The sequence below is a fragment of the Xenopus tropicalis genome, chromosome 6, assembly GCF_000004195.4.
Source record: "Xenopus tropicalis strain Nigerian chromosome 6, UCB_Xtro_10.0, whole genome shotgun sequence".
Classification (NCBI taxonomy): domain Eukaryota; kingdom Metazoa; phylum Chordata; class Amphibia; order Anura; family Pipidae; genus Xenopus; species Xenopus tropicalis.
In genome coordinates, this window is record NC_030682.2 from 113,319,524 (window position 1) to 113,338,596 (window position 19,073).

General features: G+C 36.5%; 1 protein-coding gene across 3 annotated transcripts in view; it reads left to right on the plus strand.

The window, feature by feature from the left end:
* The window catches only part of LOC100488828 (chloride channel protein D-Like), a 71,071-nt gene that overhangs the window by 46,182 nt on the left and 5,816 nt on the right, over positions 1-19,073 (plus strand). For all 3 annotated transcript variants that reach the window (XM_002934109.5, XM_031903794.1, XM_031903793.1), the window contains 2 exons: positions 14,553-14,640; positions 16,618-16,713. In XM_002934109.5, coding sequence (XP_002934155.3) covers positions 14,553-14,640; positions 16,618-16,713 — 184 coding nt within the window. The remainder of the gene's footprint in view (positions 1-14,552; positions 14,641-16,617; positions 16,714-19,073) is intronic.

A 19,073-nucleotide genomic window follows, 5' to 3' on the forward strand; every position in this document is an offset into this window, starting at 1 on the left:
GTTTATTCTCTAAACTCCTAAGAATCATTTTTACCATATTGTCTGTGTAAAATTGGAAAATATTTTACTTTATGATGACTACTCAGCCTTGGTAATACTTTCTTTTGCTCCTTGAACTCCAAAGAAGAAAGGAATAATTATAGAGATAATGGGCAGTTCAAATGATATTGCTTTTTTTATTTCTTCATTGTTCCATTTCAAGTTCTTTTTAGCACTGTAATATTTTATGCTACTTGCATTTAATATAATCCTATCTATATTGTGTTTAACCGAGGTTTGCCATAAATGAGTCCATTCAATCAGTATAATTAAATTAGTGTAATCGAGTAATACAAAAATGTTGATTATAATACTTATTTAAATTAGAGTGATTAAACAATGCTCCCAAATGAGACTGTTTAAATTCAGCAGTATGTTGGAATCAAATTACAGCAGCCTCTACAATAATGGGAAAAAAACATTACTTTAAATATTTCCATATTTTTAAATACATACATGTATTCTATATTTATTGAAGTACAGATTGACTTCTAAGGTTAGGTGATGTTAGCAGATTAATCTCTCTTCTCGTGAATTCTATTTTGGCTGCAGGCCACCAGGCAATGGCAGTGCCCTGAAGGTATTTAGAGAGCATGTTTACAGCAGATTTACTAACACTTGACCTTATTCCTTGTTTTTCCTGCAATTTACTACTTTTTGTGAAAATGTATTTTTAGGGGTCATTTATCAATGTCTTACACTAGTGCTAGAGCACTAAGGGATGCAGTATTATGCCCCTTAGTGCTCATTTACCCAGCACTGGTGCCTGGGGATTTGCTGCACTCTGCACTTCATGTTGGATTAATTCTACATAATGTAAAAATTCCCTTTTACATGGGTAGGTGGCAGAATGTGCAACACATATGTCCCTTCCCTAGAGGCCCAGGTTTGTGGGAAGGCCACAAAGACTCAGGGTGGGAAGGAGATTTGATAGTTGTACCAAGTTTTAAGTCCTCAGGGACCTAAGAAGCGAATGCCAGGACTGACCCCCAAGCCTGCCCTCATGAATACAGCACTTACAGGCAGCACTGTCTTCATCAGGAAAGTACAGGTCCTTGTGCTTCATTCTGGAGCTTAAGTTTCTGTGTCAGTGGGAGCAAATGGCAGAAAAAGAGTAAACAGTGAGATAAACATGGTACCATGCCATTTTTGATGACTTTTTGAATCCTACTATAACAATCCTATAAATAATGGGAAAACAGTTACTTGAAAAAATGTTTGCATGGAAAAAAATGTTTTAATTTTCATTAATTGAAAAAAAATATTCAAACTATATTTAACAGTATAGTGCCTTTTTCATTCCTGCTAGGAATAAAAATAAATAGCAACCTTTAAGAACTGCCGCCATGTAATATTACTGGTAATTATAAGCATATGAAATATATTAGGGAACTCAGATTTATATATTGAAATGACCAGGGTAGAGCAAAAATATAACAAGAAACATACAGAATACATAAATGACTTCACATTTCATTGATTGATTTACTTGACATCACTTACATGATCTCTTTGGTTCACCATTACTAAATTGGGCCACACACTGGGAAAGTTTTAGGATATCTGACTGACTGGATTGTGAATTACATTAACATTCTACTTATTGGTTTCCCATATCTCTCTCTCTTAAGCATAGTCAGATAGTTTCCTAAACTCTATTAACCAGTCTCCTACAATACATTACATTCTCATTCACAAATTATCAACTTATCCTTCCAGCATCACCACACTTTACATGAGTAGTATAATTTCAGGTAACTTTGTTCTGCCCATGGTACCTTTTATTGCCCGATGACTGTATTTTCTTCACTAGAAACATTGTCTTCTGGTTGTTTTAATGCAAAATGAACCAAAAGACATCCTTTATACTGTTTCTTCTACTTCTCAAAGCTAATTTGCTACTTTATTAGGCAGTAATAAATAGTAATAGGATTAAGAATGTAGGGTTATGTTATAAGAATATTACACAGCTTTATGTTATCATATCATACTCGCACTATAAAAAGCAAATACAGGTATAGGATCTATTATCCAGAATGCTCAGGACCTGGGGTTATCCTGGTATGTAATATTTTTTATCTCCATACCTTAAGTCTGCTAAAAATTATTTTCAACATTAAATAAAGCCAGTAGGATAGTTTTTCTATCAATATGGATTCATGCAGCTTAGTTACCATCAAGTACAAGTTACTGTGTTATTATTACATAAGAAAATAATTAATAAAAAATAGAATTATTTGCTTTAAAAGGACTTGATATCTGGTTTATGGATAAGGGATCCTATACCGATAAGATCTAACCTACTGCCCAGTTGCACAAATTATGTGATGTGCAGACAGATATAGTGGAAGTGGTAGAATTCCCAGAATTTAAGGGTAAGCCAGTATAACACTGGTGAAATATTATGCAGCATTCTTTTCATTCTAATTTAGACATGCATAGAAAGATATGTGGTCACCATTTCAATGGTATTATCATTTTTGCTGCCCTACTATATTGATCTTCTGAGTATAATTTGCATTTCCTTGTGTATTACTTGCTAAACTTTCTGATTATCCAAAAAGCAAATTACTTTTATTCCTTTCTGCTAAAACTAACTTTTTGTATGTTTTTCATTAATTTCCCTAGTAGTTTATAATTACATACATCACATCTATTTTATGAATATTTTCCTTTCCTTTTTTCTGACTGCCTAGGTCATGGAATTTCTCACAGAGGTTCACTACTAAAATGCACTGTTCTGACAGCTCTGAATATGAGATCTTTAGAAAGCAAAGATACATTCAAAAGAATATTAAAAAAATGAAACTAGGCACTTTGATTTGATTCATTGTAATAAGAGAAATAAAGTACCAGGCTTAGAACTCATTCGTGGTATTCACCCAGAGGATTACAATATCTAAGACTATACTAGGGGGAAACCATTTGGATTTGTTTCATGTGAAACTCTAATGGGCCTAAATGATGAAACCTAAATAAGAATTTTCTCATAAAAATTAGATTTTTGTCATATGAAGAATGAGCTGTGTTCTATATAGATTTATAGATTTGTATTTATATTTATATTATGTTTATCATGGGATTTTACCATTTTTCATTTAGAGTACTTCAGTTTTCTGTATAGATATAGGGAGACTGAAGCTAGTTAATATTGGAATATTTCAAAGCAGTGCAACTTAATCAGATGTCATGGTTATGGGGCTCTGAATAAAGTAGTTAAGGGTAAGAACCCTTGATTGTGTTAGGAAGGGACTGCCCAGGAACTGAATGACAGGTGGATGAAACTTTATGTAGGGGCAATAGGTCAGTGGTGAGGTAGAGAGAAATTTGAGATAGGAGAAGGAGACTGAAAGGGATAAGAAGTGGGACAGAAAGTGGGGCTGGCCAGACATCATACCACCCTCCCATCCCTATATTTTATTGAGATAGATAATAAAAGGGTAGAGATAAGTGAGACAGTATATAATTTTTCACAGCTAGGCTGGAAGCACAAGTGTGCCAAGGTTGATGAGGGAGTGTGAAGGAGGTTCTTTGGTTTGCCTGTTCTCACTTCCTCTTCCTTCCCCAACATGGCAGGTAGTCGCCTTTTGGTGTTTTTCTGTGGGCAAGTATTAAGTGTAGGGAGTGTATAGGTTTTACCCTCTATTTTTATTATTACGGATTGTTAATAAAACTGTGACCTTTCCTTATTGCCTCCAAGGAGGTGTGATGGGGGGTATAGGTGTTGCTTAGAAGGTAAGCTTTCTTGACCCTGCACAGTCATGTGAATTGTTGTGTATTCCTTCTGCATTATTGGGGTGGTTTTATATTATATGTGAGTGCTCTTACACATGTTTACTTTTAATTCAGTTGCAATATAAATATATGTTTTCATTTCATCAGTATTTTGCTGACAACTACAAGTGAGCAGATTGATGTATGATATATATGAGTAAGCCTTACAGAAAGTAAAAGCACGTACACTTGTTTTGCACAAGCTTACATGATGCACAGCAGCTGTTACTAGGCACAATAATGACACCGCTGCTGAAGCAAACATTTTCATGATGATCCATGGGAACACGAAATGCAAACCACATTGTTTAAATAACACATGCTTTCATTGCAGTAAAGAGGGGATGTCACACAGCACAAAGTAAATTGAAGGCTTTTCCGTTTAGAAAATATGACAAAATTGAAATCTTGAAGCTGTATTATACAGCAACATATCTTAATCTAAAAACAATTGATATCAAGAGCTGTATATATATATATAATTATATATATATATATATATCTATATATATATATATTGTGTTTTATGAAAGGTTATTAAAGTAATTTAATGTTTCCTTTGGTCAAACAGGCAAGCTAGATTCCTGGTATGTCTGGGATATTAAATTTGACTGCAATGTTTGATTCTCCAATTAAAAAGCTGCAGCCAGGCAAGAAAATGTTCCCCAACTTGCCCTGCTCAGAGACAGTCCAGTGTAAGGAGGCTGCATAATGTATATAACCCTTAAGTAAGGAGTTTGTATGGGGAGAAATATACCATAAAATATATTGTCTACCTGTACAAATTCCCTATTTAAGGGTTATTTACAGTACACTGAGCAGGACAGATTGGGTTCATACATTATTTGTGCTTGTCTGGTAGTTGTGCATTTTTGTGGTGATTATTTATATTTATGAAAAAGGATATTGCAGTGTGCACAGATTTTTTCCCAGGACCATTCTCTTCTTTGAGGGAATATACATTCCACCCAAAGTATTGCAGCAGCAACATTGTCACTCACCTTATCATATTTAGACACATAATAAGTAATAATTGTACTTATCAGGACATTTCACCTACATAGTGGGTACTGTAAAATATTTAGGCATAACAAATTGCTTCTTGCATCTTTGATAAAGGATAGATGGGAAATAAATGTATTTACGATATATGGGGGCTGTACACTGATACCATCCTCTACCTTGGCTTAACCATGAGATCAGTGCAGCAGGGTAAAATACATGGCTACCATGAATGGCCACTGCATACTGAAAATCAAGGAGAACTCTTGCATTATGTAACTTATTGATTTTGCAATTATTCTGTGCAATCTTAGGCAAGTTTTAACTGGATACCGTGCTCACAGCCTCACTGAATATGTAAAGAGAACATTTCTAACCATACAGCTGCATTCAGAAACAGGTGTTCAAATAATAGTGTTTTTTAAATAATATTTATTCAAAAATGTTAACATGCAGTATTGATTATATAATAATTTGGTATTTTATAATATTCACCAATATTTATTAATGGTTTGTTACTGATTAATTGGCTAATATTTTTACTCTATTTTAATGATACCATGACAATATTCAGAGATATTATAAGTCACTACTAAATGGTAGTGTGCTGGGGGGATCCTTAAAGGAGAACGATCTGGGGTTTTTTGCAGATAACATGTTGTCTAATTCCAGGCAATGCCATTCTGTGGCTACTAAAGCAAATAAAGTGCTGTCTTGTATAAAAAAGGGCATTGACTCAAGGGATGAGAACATAATTTTGCCCCTTTATAGGTCCCTGGTAAGGCCTCCCCTTGAGTATGCAGTGCAGTTTGGGCTCCAAACTCCAAACTGGTTAAGGGGATGGAAGATTTAAACTATAAAGTTAGACTGTCACTGTTGGGGTTGTTTTGTCTGGAAAAAAGATGCTTGTGAGGGGACATGATTACTCTGTACAAGTACATTAGAGGGGATTATAGGCAGATGGGGGGTGTTCTTTTTTCCCATAAAAACAATCCTCGCGCCAGAGGCCCCCCCTTTAGATTAGAGGAACAGAACTTTTATTTGAAGCAGTGTAGGGGTTTTTTCATGGTGAGGGCAGTGAGGTTGGGGAATGCCCTTCCTAGTGATGTGGTAATGGCAGATTCTGTTAATGCCTTAAAGAGGTGCCTGAATGAGTTCTTGAACAAGCATAGTATCCAAGGCTATTGTGATACTAATATCTACAGTTAGTATTGATGATTGTATAGATAGGTCAATATGGGTCTGTATGTGAGTGGATAGATAGGTCAGTGTGGGTCTGTATGTGAGTGTATAGATAGGTCAGTATGGGTCTGTATGTGAGTGTATAGATAGGTCAGTATGGGTCTGTATGTGAGTGTATAGATAGGTCAGTATGGGTCTGTATGTGAGTGGATAGATAGGTCAGTATGGGTCTGTATGTGAGTGGATAGATAGGTCAGTATGGGTCTGTATGTGAGTGTATAGATAGGTCAGTATGGGTTTATGTATGTGAGTGTATAGATAGGTCAGTATGGGTCTGTATGTGAGTGTATAGATAGGTTAGTATGGGTCTGTATGTGAGTGTATAGATAGGTCAGTATGGGTCTGTATGTGAGTGTATAGATAGGTTAGTATGGGTCTGTATGTGAGTGTATAGATAGGTCAGTATGGGTCTGTATGTGAGTATATAGATAGGTCAGTATGGGTCTGTATGTGAGTGTATAGATAGGTCAGTATGGGTCTGTATGTGAGTGTATAGATAGGTCAGTATGGGTCTGTATGTGAGTGTATAGATAGGTCAGTATGTGTCTGTATGTGAGTGTATAGATAGGTCAGTATGGGTCTGTATGTGAGTGGATAGATAGGTCAGTATGGGTCTGTATGTGAGTGGATAGATAGGTCAGTATGGGTCTGTATGTGAGTATATAGATAGGTCAGTGTGGGTCTGTATGTGAGTGTATAGATAGGTCAGTATGGGTCTGTATGTGAGTGTATAGATAGGTCAGTGTGGGTCTGTATGTGAGTGTATAGATAGGTCAGTATGGGTCTGTATATGAGTGGATAGATAGGTCAGTGTGGGTCTGTATGTGAGTGTATAGATAGGCAGGCCCGGATTTGTGGAGAGGCCACAAAGGCCCGGGCCTAGGGCGGCACAAGTTTAGGGGCGGCATGCCGCCCCGCCGCAACAGAATTTTTAAATTTGGCTCCCATACGGAGCAGTCGGGACCTCTCCCCACTGCTCTGTATGGGAGTTTAAATGTGTGATTGCACATGCGCATTGATCGCGCATGCGCACTCGGGGGGAGAGGGCGCCGTGCGATTGCGCATGCGCACTTCTGGGGGGGGGGCGGGGGCGGCCTCGGGGCGCCAAGAACTTAAATCCGGCCCTGTAGATAGGTCAGTATGGGTCTGTATGTGAGTGTATAGATAGGTCAGTATGGGTCTGTATGTGAGTGGATAGATAGGTCAGTGTGGGTCTGTATGTGAGTGTATAGATAGGTCAGTATGGGTCTGTATGTGAGTATATAGATAGGTCAGTATGGGTTTGTGTATGTGAGTGTATAGATAGGTCAGTGTGGGTCTGTATGTGAGTGTATAGATAGGTCAGTATGGGTCTGTATGTGAGTGGATAGATAGGTCAGTATGGGTTTGTGTATGTGAGTGTATAGATAGGTCAGTATGGGTCTGTATGTGAGTGTATAGATAGGTCAGTATGGGTTTGTGTGTGCTAGGTTCACTTGGATGGGTTGAACCTGATGGACTCTGGTTTTTTTTCAACCCTATGTAACTATGTAACTAAATGTTTCTAGGGAAGCCTTGGTGATGTAAATGTAATAGATTGCAACTCTTTGTAATTTTATTATACATCTTTGTATTGCTTGAGACATAACTGTACCATATCATATCATGAGTGACACTTGGGCTCAATGATGTTAGCAACATGTTTGCCTGGAGAGATTGTATTATTTTAAACAGTCAATAGCAGGCAGTATGCTTAAAGTCTTCCCTTTTTAAATAATAATATACAGTTTATGTTCTCTCTCTCTCTTTGTCTCTCTCTATATATATAGCATGGTACATTTTTTTCATACAATAAGCACTGCCTGACTTTTTGCTACTGTTTATAGTGTTATTACATAGCATTTTAATGTATTTTGTTAAGTAAAACCTGAAAGTGTTGCCTTTGAATTTAGATTCACAAGCCAGATGCTGTTTTTTTAAATTCCGTATAGATTTTGTAATATAAAACTGCAAGGTAGCGGTTAACAAAATGAAATAAGACCTTGATTAAAAACTATGCACCCGCTTAGTATAATTTCCTGGAAAACTAATAGTCATGAATGGGCCAAGAATGAGTGCATTTAAAGTTGACTTCAGTTTAATAAAAGGCATGGATCAGACCTATATTTGTTTGCAATAAAAGTTAGTTCTACTCTGGTGGTCCAGAATAAAGAAAAACGTTTGTACCAGTTTAACTGTATAGTTATATGTTCTATTCAGCAACATCACCACCCCCACCAAGAGTATTCTACATTCTGAGAGCCGGGAGTGCAGGGACCACAGAAAGGTTACAGCTTAGTACTAAACAGGTGCATTTCAGTAAATTACATAAAATGGCTCGAATGTTATACATTTATTTAAAGAGGTAACTACTAGTGTATATTTTGGCACATATATAAATGAAGGATGGTAAGCATGTTTGCTCAATTTATTGCAGGTCTGCTAGAAGCAAATTATTTCCTTGCACTTAATTCATGCACAGACTCTTTTAATGAAATGTAACGCCCAGCTCTGTCCAACAGCCAAGATCCGAGGAGCTATAGTTGGGATACAGCAGGAGCAAGCAAGCACTTTGCCTACAGAAGGCTTAAATTAACAGAGCTATTTGTGTCTCTCTCCCATACTGTTGAAATTGTATTTGAGGTTGGGTAATGTTAATGATCTGACATTATTTCAGTAGTTGCTTCTCCAAAACTATCAAGAGGTACAAGAATATTAATACTGATTCAGGAAAAATCTATATGTATGTATACTTAATATATCCTTATCCTTCATCATAGAAGAATATGATTCCCAGCACTATACAATCAGCTTATATGATTATATAATCATTTTATCATCCTGTCCTAATCATCCAGTTATTTGATGCTGTCCTTATTAACATGTCCTTTTTCACAAGAGATAATTCCATTCCATTCCATTCTTAACTGTAATTTAAGACATTAAAAGTGGAAAGAGCCAGTGGGGAAAGGAGTTAAGGAGAGGGGAAGATGCTCAGCACCGGATTTGTGTTCTGGGCGCCCTGAGGCCGCCCCCGTTAGTTGCCCCCTGCATGCATGTGCGAAACCTCCCCTGCGAGAGGTCACCATTGCTCCGTCCTTGAGCAAAATTTATGCCACCCTAGGCCCTGGCCTTTGTAGCCTCTCCACAAATCCGGGCCTGGAGATGGTCTAATTATTACTCCTGGTACCCTAGCGGTTCTCTTTCAAATTCTACCCATGGAAGATTAGAATCTAAATCCGAATCAATAGAAGGGCTGAACTATGAACTAAATAAAGTACTGTAAGTTGTGTGCCTATGGCTATTAGTTTAGGTCAAACTTCAGATATTGGAATTGCAGTAAAATAAAACGAATATATATATATATATACAGGTATAGGACCCGTTATCCAGAATGCTCGGGACCAAGGGTATTCCGGATAAGGGGTCTTTCTGTAATTTGGATCTCCATACCTTAAGTCTACCAAAGAATCAATAAAACTGCAATTAAATCCAATAGGATTGTTTTGCATCCAATAAGGATTATTTGTATCTTAGTTGGGATCAATTACAAGATACTGTTTTATTACTACAGAGAAAAGGGAAATCAGTTTTAAAATTCTGAATTATTTGATTAAAATGGAGTCTATGGGAGACGGGCATTCCATAATTCGGAGCTTTCTGGATAACGGGTTTCCGGATAAGGGATCCCATACCTGTATATCCAAAAAATGCAGCTCATCCCATGATTCAATCAAAACTAATTGGGTGCACGTAGGTGAGTGGCTTGTATTATATAGTATACACATAAGCTTTCGCTAGGTTAGGACTGATGCAAGGACTCTGAGTCAGCTTATGCATACAGTACTTTGTACAAACCATCTAACTAAATGTGTCTCTTTTCACTAAATGCAGACATTTTTCTTTCAGTGTGTGCAAGATTAGTTTTTAAGTTTTTCTTGAGTGCTGGGGTAATGTGTATTGTATATATATATATATATATATATATATATATATATACATATAATTGCTAGTAAACTAAGCTACAGCATAATAAAGTTTTTATAATGAAAGGTAAAATAACTGCCCGCCCAGTAAGTTGTGGATGCATGGCTCTCCAAAATTAAGTCCATATTCATCTCCCATGTAGTCCTTTTAGAGGCTTAATTTCAAGATACATGCATGGAATAGAAACTCTGTACTGTGCATATGCTCACCCCAAACCACACAGGGACTACCTGGGAAATTAAAAATAATTGGCAGCATGTCTCTCCCAAGCCATATACCCAAGATAGTTAAATTTCGTATACAAGAGGCTGAAAAGGGCAGAAGATTTTGGATTACTGGGGTGCCAAGCCAGTGATTTCACCTTTCAATTATTCTAAAGTCAACGTATGAATAATTTTCTCATAATTGTCTTTGTGTATGGCTGCTTTGTTTTCTGCCTTTTTTTGTTGTATCTAAGGGAGTTGTATCCATTATAGACTTTACCTTAGCTCTGTCTGTATATATTCATTCTGCCTAACCATTACTGATATTGAAAAAAGGCTACCAAGACCTTTAGGTCTTATAATTCCTCTTGAATTAATAATTTAGTTAATACAATACATACAATGCATTTTATAGCCCCAGGTAGTTTATTTATACAAAAGGCCTCAAATAATTATTGGTCATTGAAACTTATGACTGTGCCACATTAATAAAAAGCAGAATTTATCATCAACCTTTATATTCTAACATGGTCCCAACAGGAAACATTTTCTGTTTAGGTATAATTCTATATGTTTGCCATACTTTATAAAGTAGAACAATTCACTCCCTCTAATTAATGCCCCAGACATGATCTGTTTGCTGCCTAATTACCACACATTGTGATAGATGGGCACAGGAATAGTAATTATATAATTATGTGCATTTTTCATCAGTGTGTAACTCGTCAGCTTATAGCCAAGGCAGCCTAGTAATGTGATCCATGACTTAAGGGCTTTCATCCTTGTTAAACCCAAACAGAGGAAGCTAATGTGACCAATGGGAATCTAATGCTAATCACTGACCTTGCACTTGACTCTGCCACAATGATGTGCTAGACATATTTTATGTGCCATGTTAGAGATGATGAAGTGAAGAACAGAATTCTGATGATGTGTTAACACCTCCATGGAACATTGTCATTACTATGCAAAACACAGGCATTCCTTGATTTCTCCCCAAAGTTAAACATATCCTTTCTACTGTGTTACAGTGCCACATTCTTACATTTTTGCCATAAATATCCCATTTCCTTTTTCTGTTTGTATTTGCTTTATGGAGAAGCCAGAATGATCTTCTGTTTCCAGAAACACTTTCCATAATTCTCAATGGAAAATTGCTTAGAGTTGTACAATTCATTTGAAGCAAAGAACAGAAACATAAAGAGAAACGAACGCTGCTGCTTTTCCAAGAATTCAATTTGTTGTTTGTATACTTCTTTTATAGTAAATATAAGGCAATAGTTTGTTCCTTACGACTTGACTTGGTATATAAAATTACTAACAAAGATTTAGAATACTATTGGTCTGATAATTGCTTTTTAATACATACTGTAAGATTTGTTTGTCTGGTGTGATTTGTGTTATCTACATCAGTGGGTTCTTCTTTACCATGTCCCCTGATCCACTTTTGTGTAAATTATTTAGCTAGAATCGGTGCTCAGTGATTAATTTCTTAATTAAACTTGTATATTATAATAAATAATGTACCCCATGTTGTAAAATATGAGGATATTTTGTCACCTTAGAGTTGCATGACCTGTAAAAGCACTTGGCCTTTGGCCTCACACTTTTATATGGTCATGAAGCTTCTCGGTGACTTATAATATGCTTATGTTTTATAACAGGGGTACTCTATTCACTATACAGTATATCTAAATTACATCTTTAAGGTGCTCCTGACTGCAAAAAGCGCTCTAATAATCATATGAGCATACCAAAAGATTTGCAGGTTTGAAGAGTAATAAATGGTTTTACAGGACTGCCCAACCTGTAGCCAATCCACTGTCCCAGAAGGGTTTCATTACTTACAACTCACATCAACATCCTATGTGTTGTATTATTCCAAAGTAGATATGGTTGAAAAAATGTTGAAATTGTACAGACTCTGCATATTTGCAGTAATTGAAACACCAAGCATTAGTGATGGGGTTTATTCAGCTCTGCTTTTCTTTCATCTGCAGAAACAGAGACTGTAAATGCTAGAAAGGTCCTAATATGTTTCCACTTTGTACTGTGGAGCATGACTAAATATATATATATATATATATATATATATATATATATATATATATATATATATACTGTATATATCATAGGGGGGAGACCTAAGGGCTTATTTACAAAAATGAGGCAAGGTGCAAAGAACAAAAAAGGACAGTATTTGACAATAATATTATTTGCTACTTGTACCCTGATGCTAAATTTGTAGTGTATTTGAATGCACTCAGAGCTTTGCATACAGGAGAGGGAGGTGGGTGACGTATGTATGTATGTATAACTTTATTTATAAAGCACCACAAGGGTACGCAGCGCTGTACAGTCTTACAGAATACAAAATTACACACAGGGAGGACAAGTGATATAATAAATAAATACAATAAATAAATATATATATACAGTTTATATATATATATAAGTGCCATGTGGTATGAGACACAGTATGAAGGAGGTCCCTGCCCCGTAGAGCTTACAATCTAAGTGGTTGGGTAACATACAGGCACAAATTGGAAGGTAAGAGTGCACCAGGTATGGACATTTGCCCTTAAGTGTAGGACTGGGCAAAATAATGTTTTAGTGCTCCAGAAGGTAACAGCTGAGCTTTTTCTTAAAGAGAATGGGTGAGTTTTCCCTACGGAGGGATTCAGGGATAGAGTTCCAGAGGTAAGGAGCAGCGAGATAGAAAGGTTTAAGCCGAGAGAGCGCATTCATGCATTCATCCCTGGAAAAGTCCTAGCTGTTGTGTCATAGTTAGTGATTAGTGAATCTGTCCCGTTTTGCTTTGGCGGAAAAAACCAGCAAAACTGTTGCGCGTAAAAAAAAATAGTTGTCCGCGACTATTTTGATGCGCGACTATTTATTTTTACGCCATGACTGTTTATTATTTTTTAATTTTTTTCATCCGTTTCACGAAACAATCCACCAATGACGAAACGCGGAAATTCGTCGCAAATCCATGCCTGGCGAAACATTTCGCCCATCACTAGTCATAGTTACATAGTAAGTTAGGATGAAAAAAGACACATGTCCATCACCACAAGTTCAACCTTTTATGTGTATATAAAATGTGCCTAACCAATAGTTGATCCAGAGGAAAGCAAAAACCCCTTCTGGAGCCTCTCCAATTTGCTTGGGAAAGGAAAAAATCCCTTCCTGACTCCAACATGGCAATCAGACCAGTCTGTGGATCATTTTGTACTAAGAGCTATTTTCAGTGGCCCTGTATTCCCTCACTGGCTAAAAAGCCATTTGACCCCTTCTTGAAGCTATTTAATGTATCGACTGGTACAAATGATTTAGGGAGAGAATTCCACAATTCATTCCAAAGCAAGCTGGAAAGTGCTGTGGATGCAAGGCCCTGAGATGCTTATGGCAGGCATTAAGTATGATTCCCTTGGGCCACTGTTGCCCCCCCCCTTCACCTTTACACGTTCATCTGCATCTCTCTAATTTTTGTTGTTCTTGTGTTTAAAATTCTGAAGGCTTTTCCTTCTCATAAAAAAACAATGTTATAAGTACTGTATGAGGCTGAGTTTCTACTTTAAACGACAGAAATTTAAATGTTCACTTTTTACAATGGAGAGCACATTTTTTTAAAAGTTTTTGTTAAGATTAAGAAAATCAAATATTTACATTTTCCAGTCAAATGCCACAAACTGCAAAGAGCTTGCACATCCTTACAGGCAAGACACGTGCCCCTTCATTGTCAAATTTCCAACTATTACTGAGATGCACTATTTAACCCCTTATATATTACAGCACAATCATAAGCATTTTTTAAACTGAAATACATTTTACATACAGTATAATGAATAGAGTTGTGCCCTGTAGGGTTTTGAGCATAGAGCAATTTAGATATTTTAAAAAATGACAAAGTTGAAAGAGAAACCTGTTTTTTTTTCTTCCTGAAGATTCTGCTGAAACTGAAAAAAACAATTAATACATTTGAACAATCTTACTTTGCAAGGTCATATACACAATAAAATGTTTGTTAGTGCTGAAAGCAGAATATTCTTTCCCCTAGAGGTAGGGCTTGAGCCTCACAACAACTAAATAATACTGTATTTTTCCATTTGTAATATAGAGTAATTAAAAAAAAAACATTTATAGGGTCATACTGATTCATGGAAGAATGAAGTAGAGACATGAAGCTCTCCAAGTTGTATTCTCATTATAGAAATGGCAGACTGAAAGCATGATTATATTCCAGACACATTCTCATTTTATTCTGTTGTTAAATCTTTCATGCAGGCTGGAGTTATATATGCTGCTTTCTAACAGCAGAGTATTTCAAACCCCCGAAAACAATCAGTGCTCATCTGTTCTTAAATACCAAGAGGTAGGTAACAGCATATCTTGTAATTTTATTTTATATATGTGTATGTCTGTATAAATATATTTATATATTCTACACTAAACAATGAAACAAAACATTCCATACATTTACAAACTTTCCAAATTAGAATTTTTATGTAAGTAGGTAACACTGGAAAACTTAGAAGCTTTTTGTTTGAAAAAGTCTGCAAACATATAAACAATGAGCTGGTTACTTTTTATTACAATTACTTTGTGATATGGATCATTTATTCAAGGGAAAAATACCCCCCATTTTGACATGAGCTCTCACAGGCACCTATGGGGGACTTTGCTTACAACAGTGGGCAATTAGTCAATGTACTGAGTACTGGTGGTCCAGTTGGTAAACAACATGGATAAGGGGTAGTCTACTGTGACAGGCATTCTGCAGACAAATCTGCTATTGTGTATTTTATGTGTTTTTTGCCCATAATGTCACAGTATGTAGTTAAACTATAGCTCCCCATCCCCGGCCCATCCAACGTGTGGCCGCTGGTGTCATACACTAATACATAGTAACATAGTAACATAGTAAGTTGGGTTGAAAAAAGACATACGTCCGTCATGTTCAACCATAATGCCTATATCCTAATACTGGATCCTCTGTGTATATAGGCTCTCCTCTAAGAGGGGCACGTGGGGAGACGTCCCGTGTGGGACCAGTAGGTGCTCATACATATTATAGACACATTAGGGGCAAACTCATTGGCATACTGATACTGCACACAACCTGCCAGTGTTTAATTGGGTAGATGCTCCTAAGAAGCATAGTCATTAAATACAGTATATACGAGACTGCCATCTCCATTCGTACTGAGAAAACATTAAGAATGCCCAGGGGGGCCCACTTTAGTTATGGTAAAAGCAAAGAATTCTGGTTTTGTTTTCCATATATTCTTCTCATTTTCAAGAGAAAATGGGAAATTTAGTCTCTCTTCCATTACTAAAGCAGGGCAATAAAGCAACACCTCTGTAGTATTCCTATTAACAATCCATTAATTGGAGCTTATATAACCTTGTGTGGGATTGCAGATATTTCAGAAAATCCATTTGAAAGGCAGTTTTCACAAGTACAGTATGCCTATTTAAAAAGAATGACTGCCCTAGGGTTAAGTAATCATCAAACAGGACCAGAGATGTCAACCTGGGGGAGTTACTTGCCAGGGGGAGCTGCAGTGTTTAGAGTGCACTGGCAGTTTTTTTTTTTTTGCCACATCCAGGAAGTGATGTAATCTCAGGTGCCCGACACCAGAAGTGACATCACTGTGCACGTGCACATATTCTTCTGAAGCTGCTGAATGCTCGCTGTGCATGCACACACTCTCCCACTGATGTTACTGAAGGTTCATAAATGATTCAATGACCATTGAAAGGTCTTAAGTACCGGTGATACTTTAATAGTTGCTCTTCTATGTAGCATTAAAGCAGCAATTAATTTCACCATTAAACCCTAGATTAGTGCAGCTAAAATGGTTGTGGCCAGGAGCCAAATTTAAATGGGCCCCTTAGTTCCATTTTTAAAATATTATCAGTTTCTATGTGTGACTGTACAGAGATGTGCATGCCATAAAAATGCTAGGTAGGCTATGTGGTAGTAGTAAAGTGCAGTTCTGAATGGATTTTTTTCCCCTGCAGTCCTTTAGTAATAGAAAAAGTGAATCTGTTATTCAGCTGAATACCAGCATATTTTGCAGGATTGTCTGCCTAATGGAACCTTTAAAGACTTTAAAGCTTCAGACAACATTGTTTACAAATAATGCAATTTTGTTATTTTTTTGTATTCGTATTTTTGGGTATTCTGTCAAATCTTTGGTTCAGTATTTAGCTAAACCCAAATACGATAAATTTGGTGCATCCTAACTTAGTAAGTGAACATTTTTACCCCTTAAGAGCACATCTGGGTTGATAGCTGAATATTTCTTCACCCATAAAATATGAATTCTCTGCTTGGTGCCTCCAGGTGACTGTGGAGAAGCTGCCTGATGAAGCTCAGATAAACCGGCTGCTGAACAAATACTCTGCAGATCCTCAGTATCAGCAACTCTTCATCAATCTGGTAAGGACAGAGCCAAATCCAAAAACAAACATCTCTTCTGTGAACAATGTGTTTGTTATATTTAAATCATTTGTTTATGATGGCTGTGTCAGGCGAACTGATTTACATAAACATTGCCAAGCTTGAAACTTTACATTTTCAACAAAAGTAGCAAAGTACAAACAGCATTCCTGAGTTTTAATTCATGCTATATAAACATAACAGATGTTGATAAAACGAGCCAGCAAGAAAATACAACAAAAGAGCTCATAAAAGAGACTTTCCCCTATTAAAATGCTTTCCAGATTGACACAATGATACTAGATTAATAGGGCATATAGAAATTCCATGTTGATTTTGGCAGATATGGTCCTCTAGAGTTAATAGGAAGGGCACATGTAGGGATTCCTCTGCTAATGCCCACTTCAGTACTAGAACCAGTTTACCCATGAACAAAATCTGCTTTTATTTCAGCGGATGTAGAGCTTAAATGGAGCAAAGTTTCACTGCACAACAAACAAAGGAGATGCAATGGACTTTTTAAAATTCCATGCATTCGTTTGGGGCCGAGGTTTCAGACAAATGAAAAGGTGCACCATGATATGTTATGCAAAATGCACTGTTACAGCCTGTTCCACCTGTAGCCTTTTTTTTTATTATATTTTATATCATTTTTGAGCAGTAACCAATAAGAACCCACCTGACATTTAGAGGCATGTGTGTTTAGAGATTAATACATAAAAACGTACCCATTCTATTAATTCCTATGGGATTTTTAGAATTGTATTTATCAATGGGTAAAAACTAGAACTCGCCATTTGATAAATATACTCTAAACTCACATTTTAATTAATCTTCCCCTTAGTTTTTTTATTCCAAGCTGCTGCCTGAGAGGTATAGATTACTATATGGTGCAAAAGTATACAATGTTACTGCCAAATTTCCCCAGTAAAGTAATATTATAAGCACCGCTGTATTAAGGGAGGGTTAAAGGGGCTACATGTTAAATGTTTTAGTTCAAAATATGGATATTTTATTAACTATGGTAAGGAAAATCAGTTCTTTTTTAAATTTTTGCTTTATTTTATGATATTTTAGGTACATACTTTTTATAGGTGCACTGTAACTGTAATTTGATAGCATTTCAGTAAGTACTCATTCACTGTATACAATTTGAGAAAAAGTTAAAGCTAACTGCAACATCTGTACAGCTGACCAGTAAATGCTACTCGCTAATTAATTACTATAGGTTAGTAGACATGTTTCAGATATTAGGGACCATTAATGATGACATAGTAGTGCTAAGGAACTAAAGAGTGCAAAAGTTGTGCATTTTGATGATTGCCATTTTTATTCAATAAGAACTAATGCCTGGGGTCCTGCCATGCTCTGCAGGGCTCAGTGCTGGTGAGTGCAAGACAGCCCTGTCCTTTCTGCCCTCTGACATGCAGGTTAGGGCACAAGAAGAATATTGGTGACATTTATGTGCTTCCCTCTCATGAATATAGTACTACTAAACACCGGAAACTCTGTATTTATGGGGGGAGGGCAGGTCCTTGTGCACCATTCCTGATGGTGAGGTAGGGTGCAAATTGTGAAAAACATGCTGACTTGACCAGTTTTTTTGGCAGGACCCCTTTTAACCGCTTTTGTACGTTACATTCCCCACAATATACATGCTCTCTTCTGCAGTGCCAAAGGCTACCCTGAGCAACTGTAACATATTTGAGATTACTTAGCAAGTAGTCCAGTTGCTTTAGACTTACTACTCAATATGTTGTATATACAGTGGTGCTTGAAAGTTGGTGAACCCTTAAACAATTTCTATATTTTTATATGAATGTGACTTAAAACATCATCTGATTTTCAAACAAGTCCTAACAGTAGATGAAGAAAATCCAGTTAAACGAATGAAACAAATATTATTATATTTGATCATGTATTTATTGAAAACAAAAGATGATCCAATAACATATCTGTGTGAGGCAAAAGTAGGTGAATTTTGCAGTATTTGTTGTAACCCCCTTGTGCATCAATAACTAAACATTGGTGGTAATTGTTGATCAGTCCTGCACATCAACTCGAAGGAATTTTAGCCCATTCCTCCTTTTAGAACAGCTTTAGTGTTTCCTCATGTGAACCTCTTGCTTTAGGTCTTTCCATAACATTTCCATTGGATTAAAGTCAGGACTTTGACTTGGTCATTCCAGAACATTCATTTTTTCTTCTTTAACCATTCTTTGGTAGATTGACTTGTGTGCTTAGAATCATTATCTTGCTGAATGACCCTCTGTCTCTTGAGATTTAGTTTGGGGAGAGAGACATTTTTCTTTAGAATATTTTGGTATAATTCAGAATTCATTGTTCCATCATTGATGGCA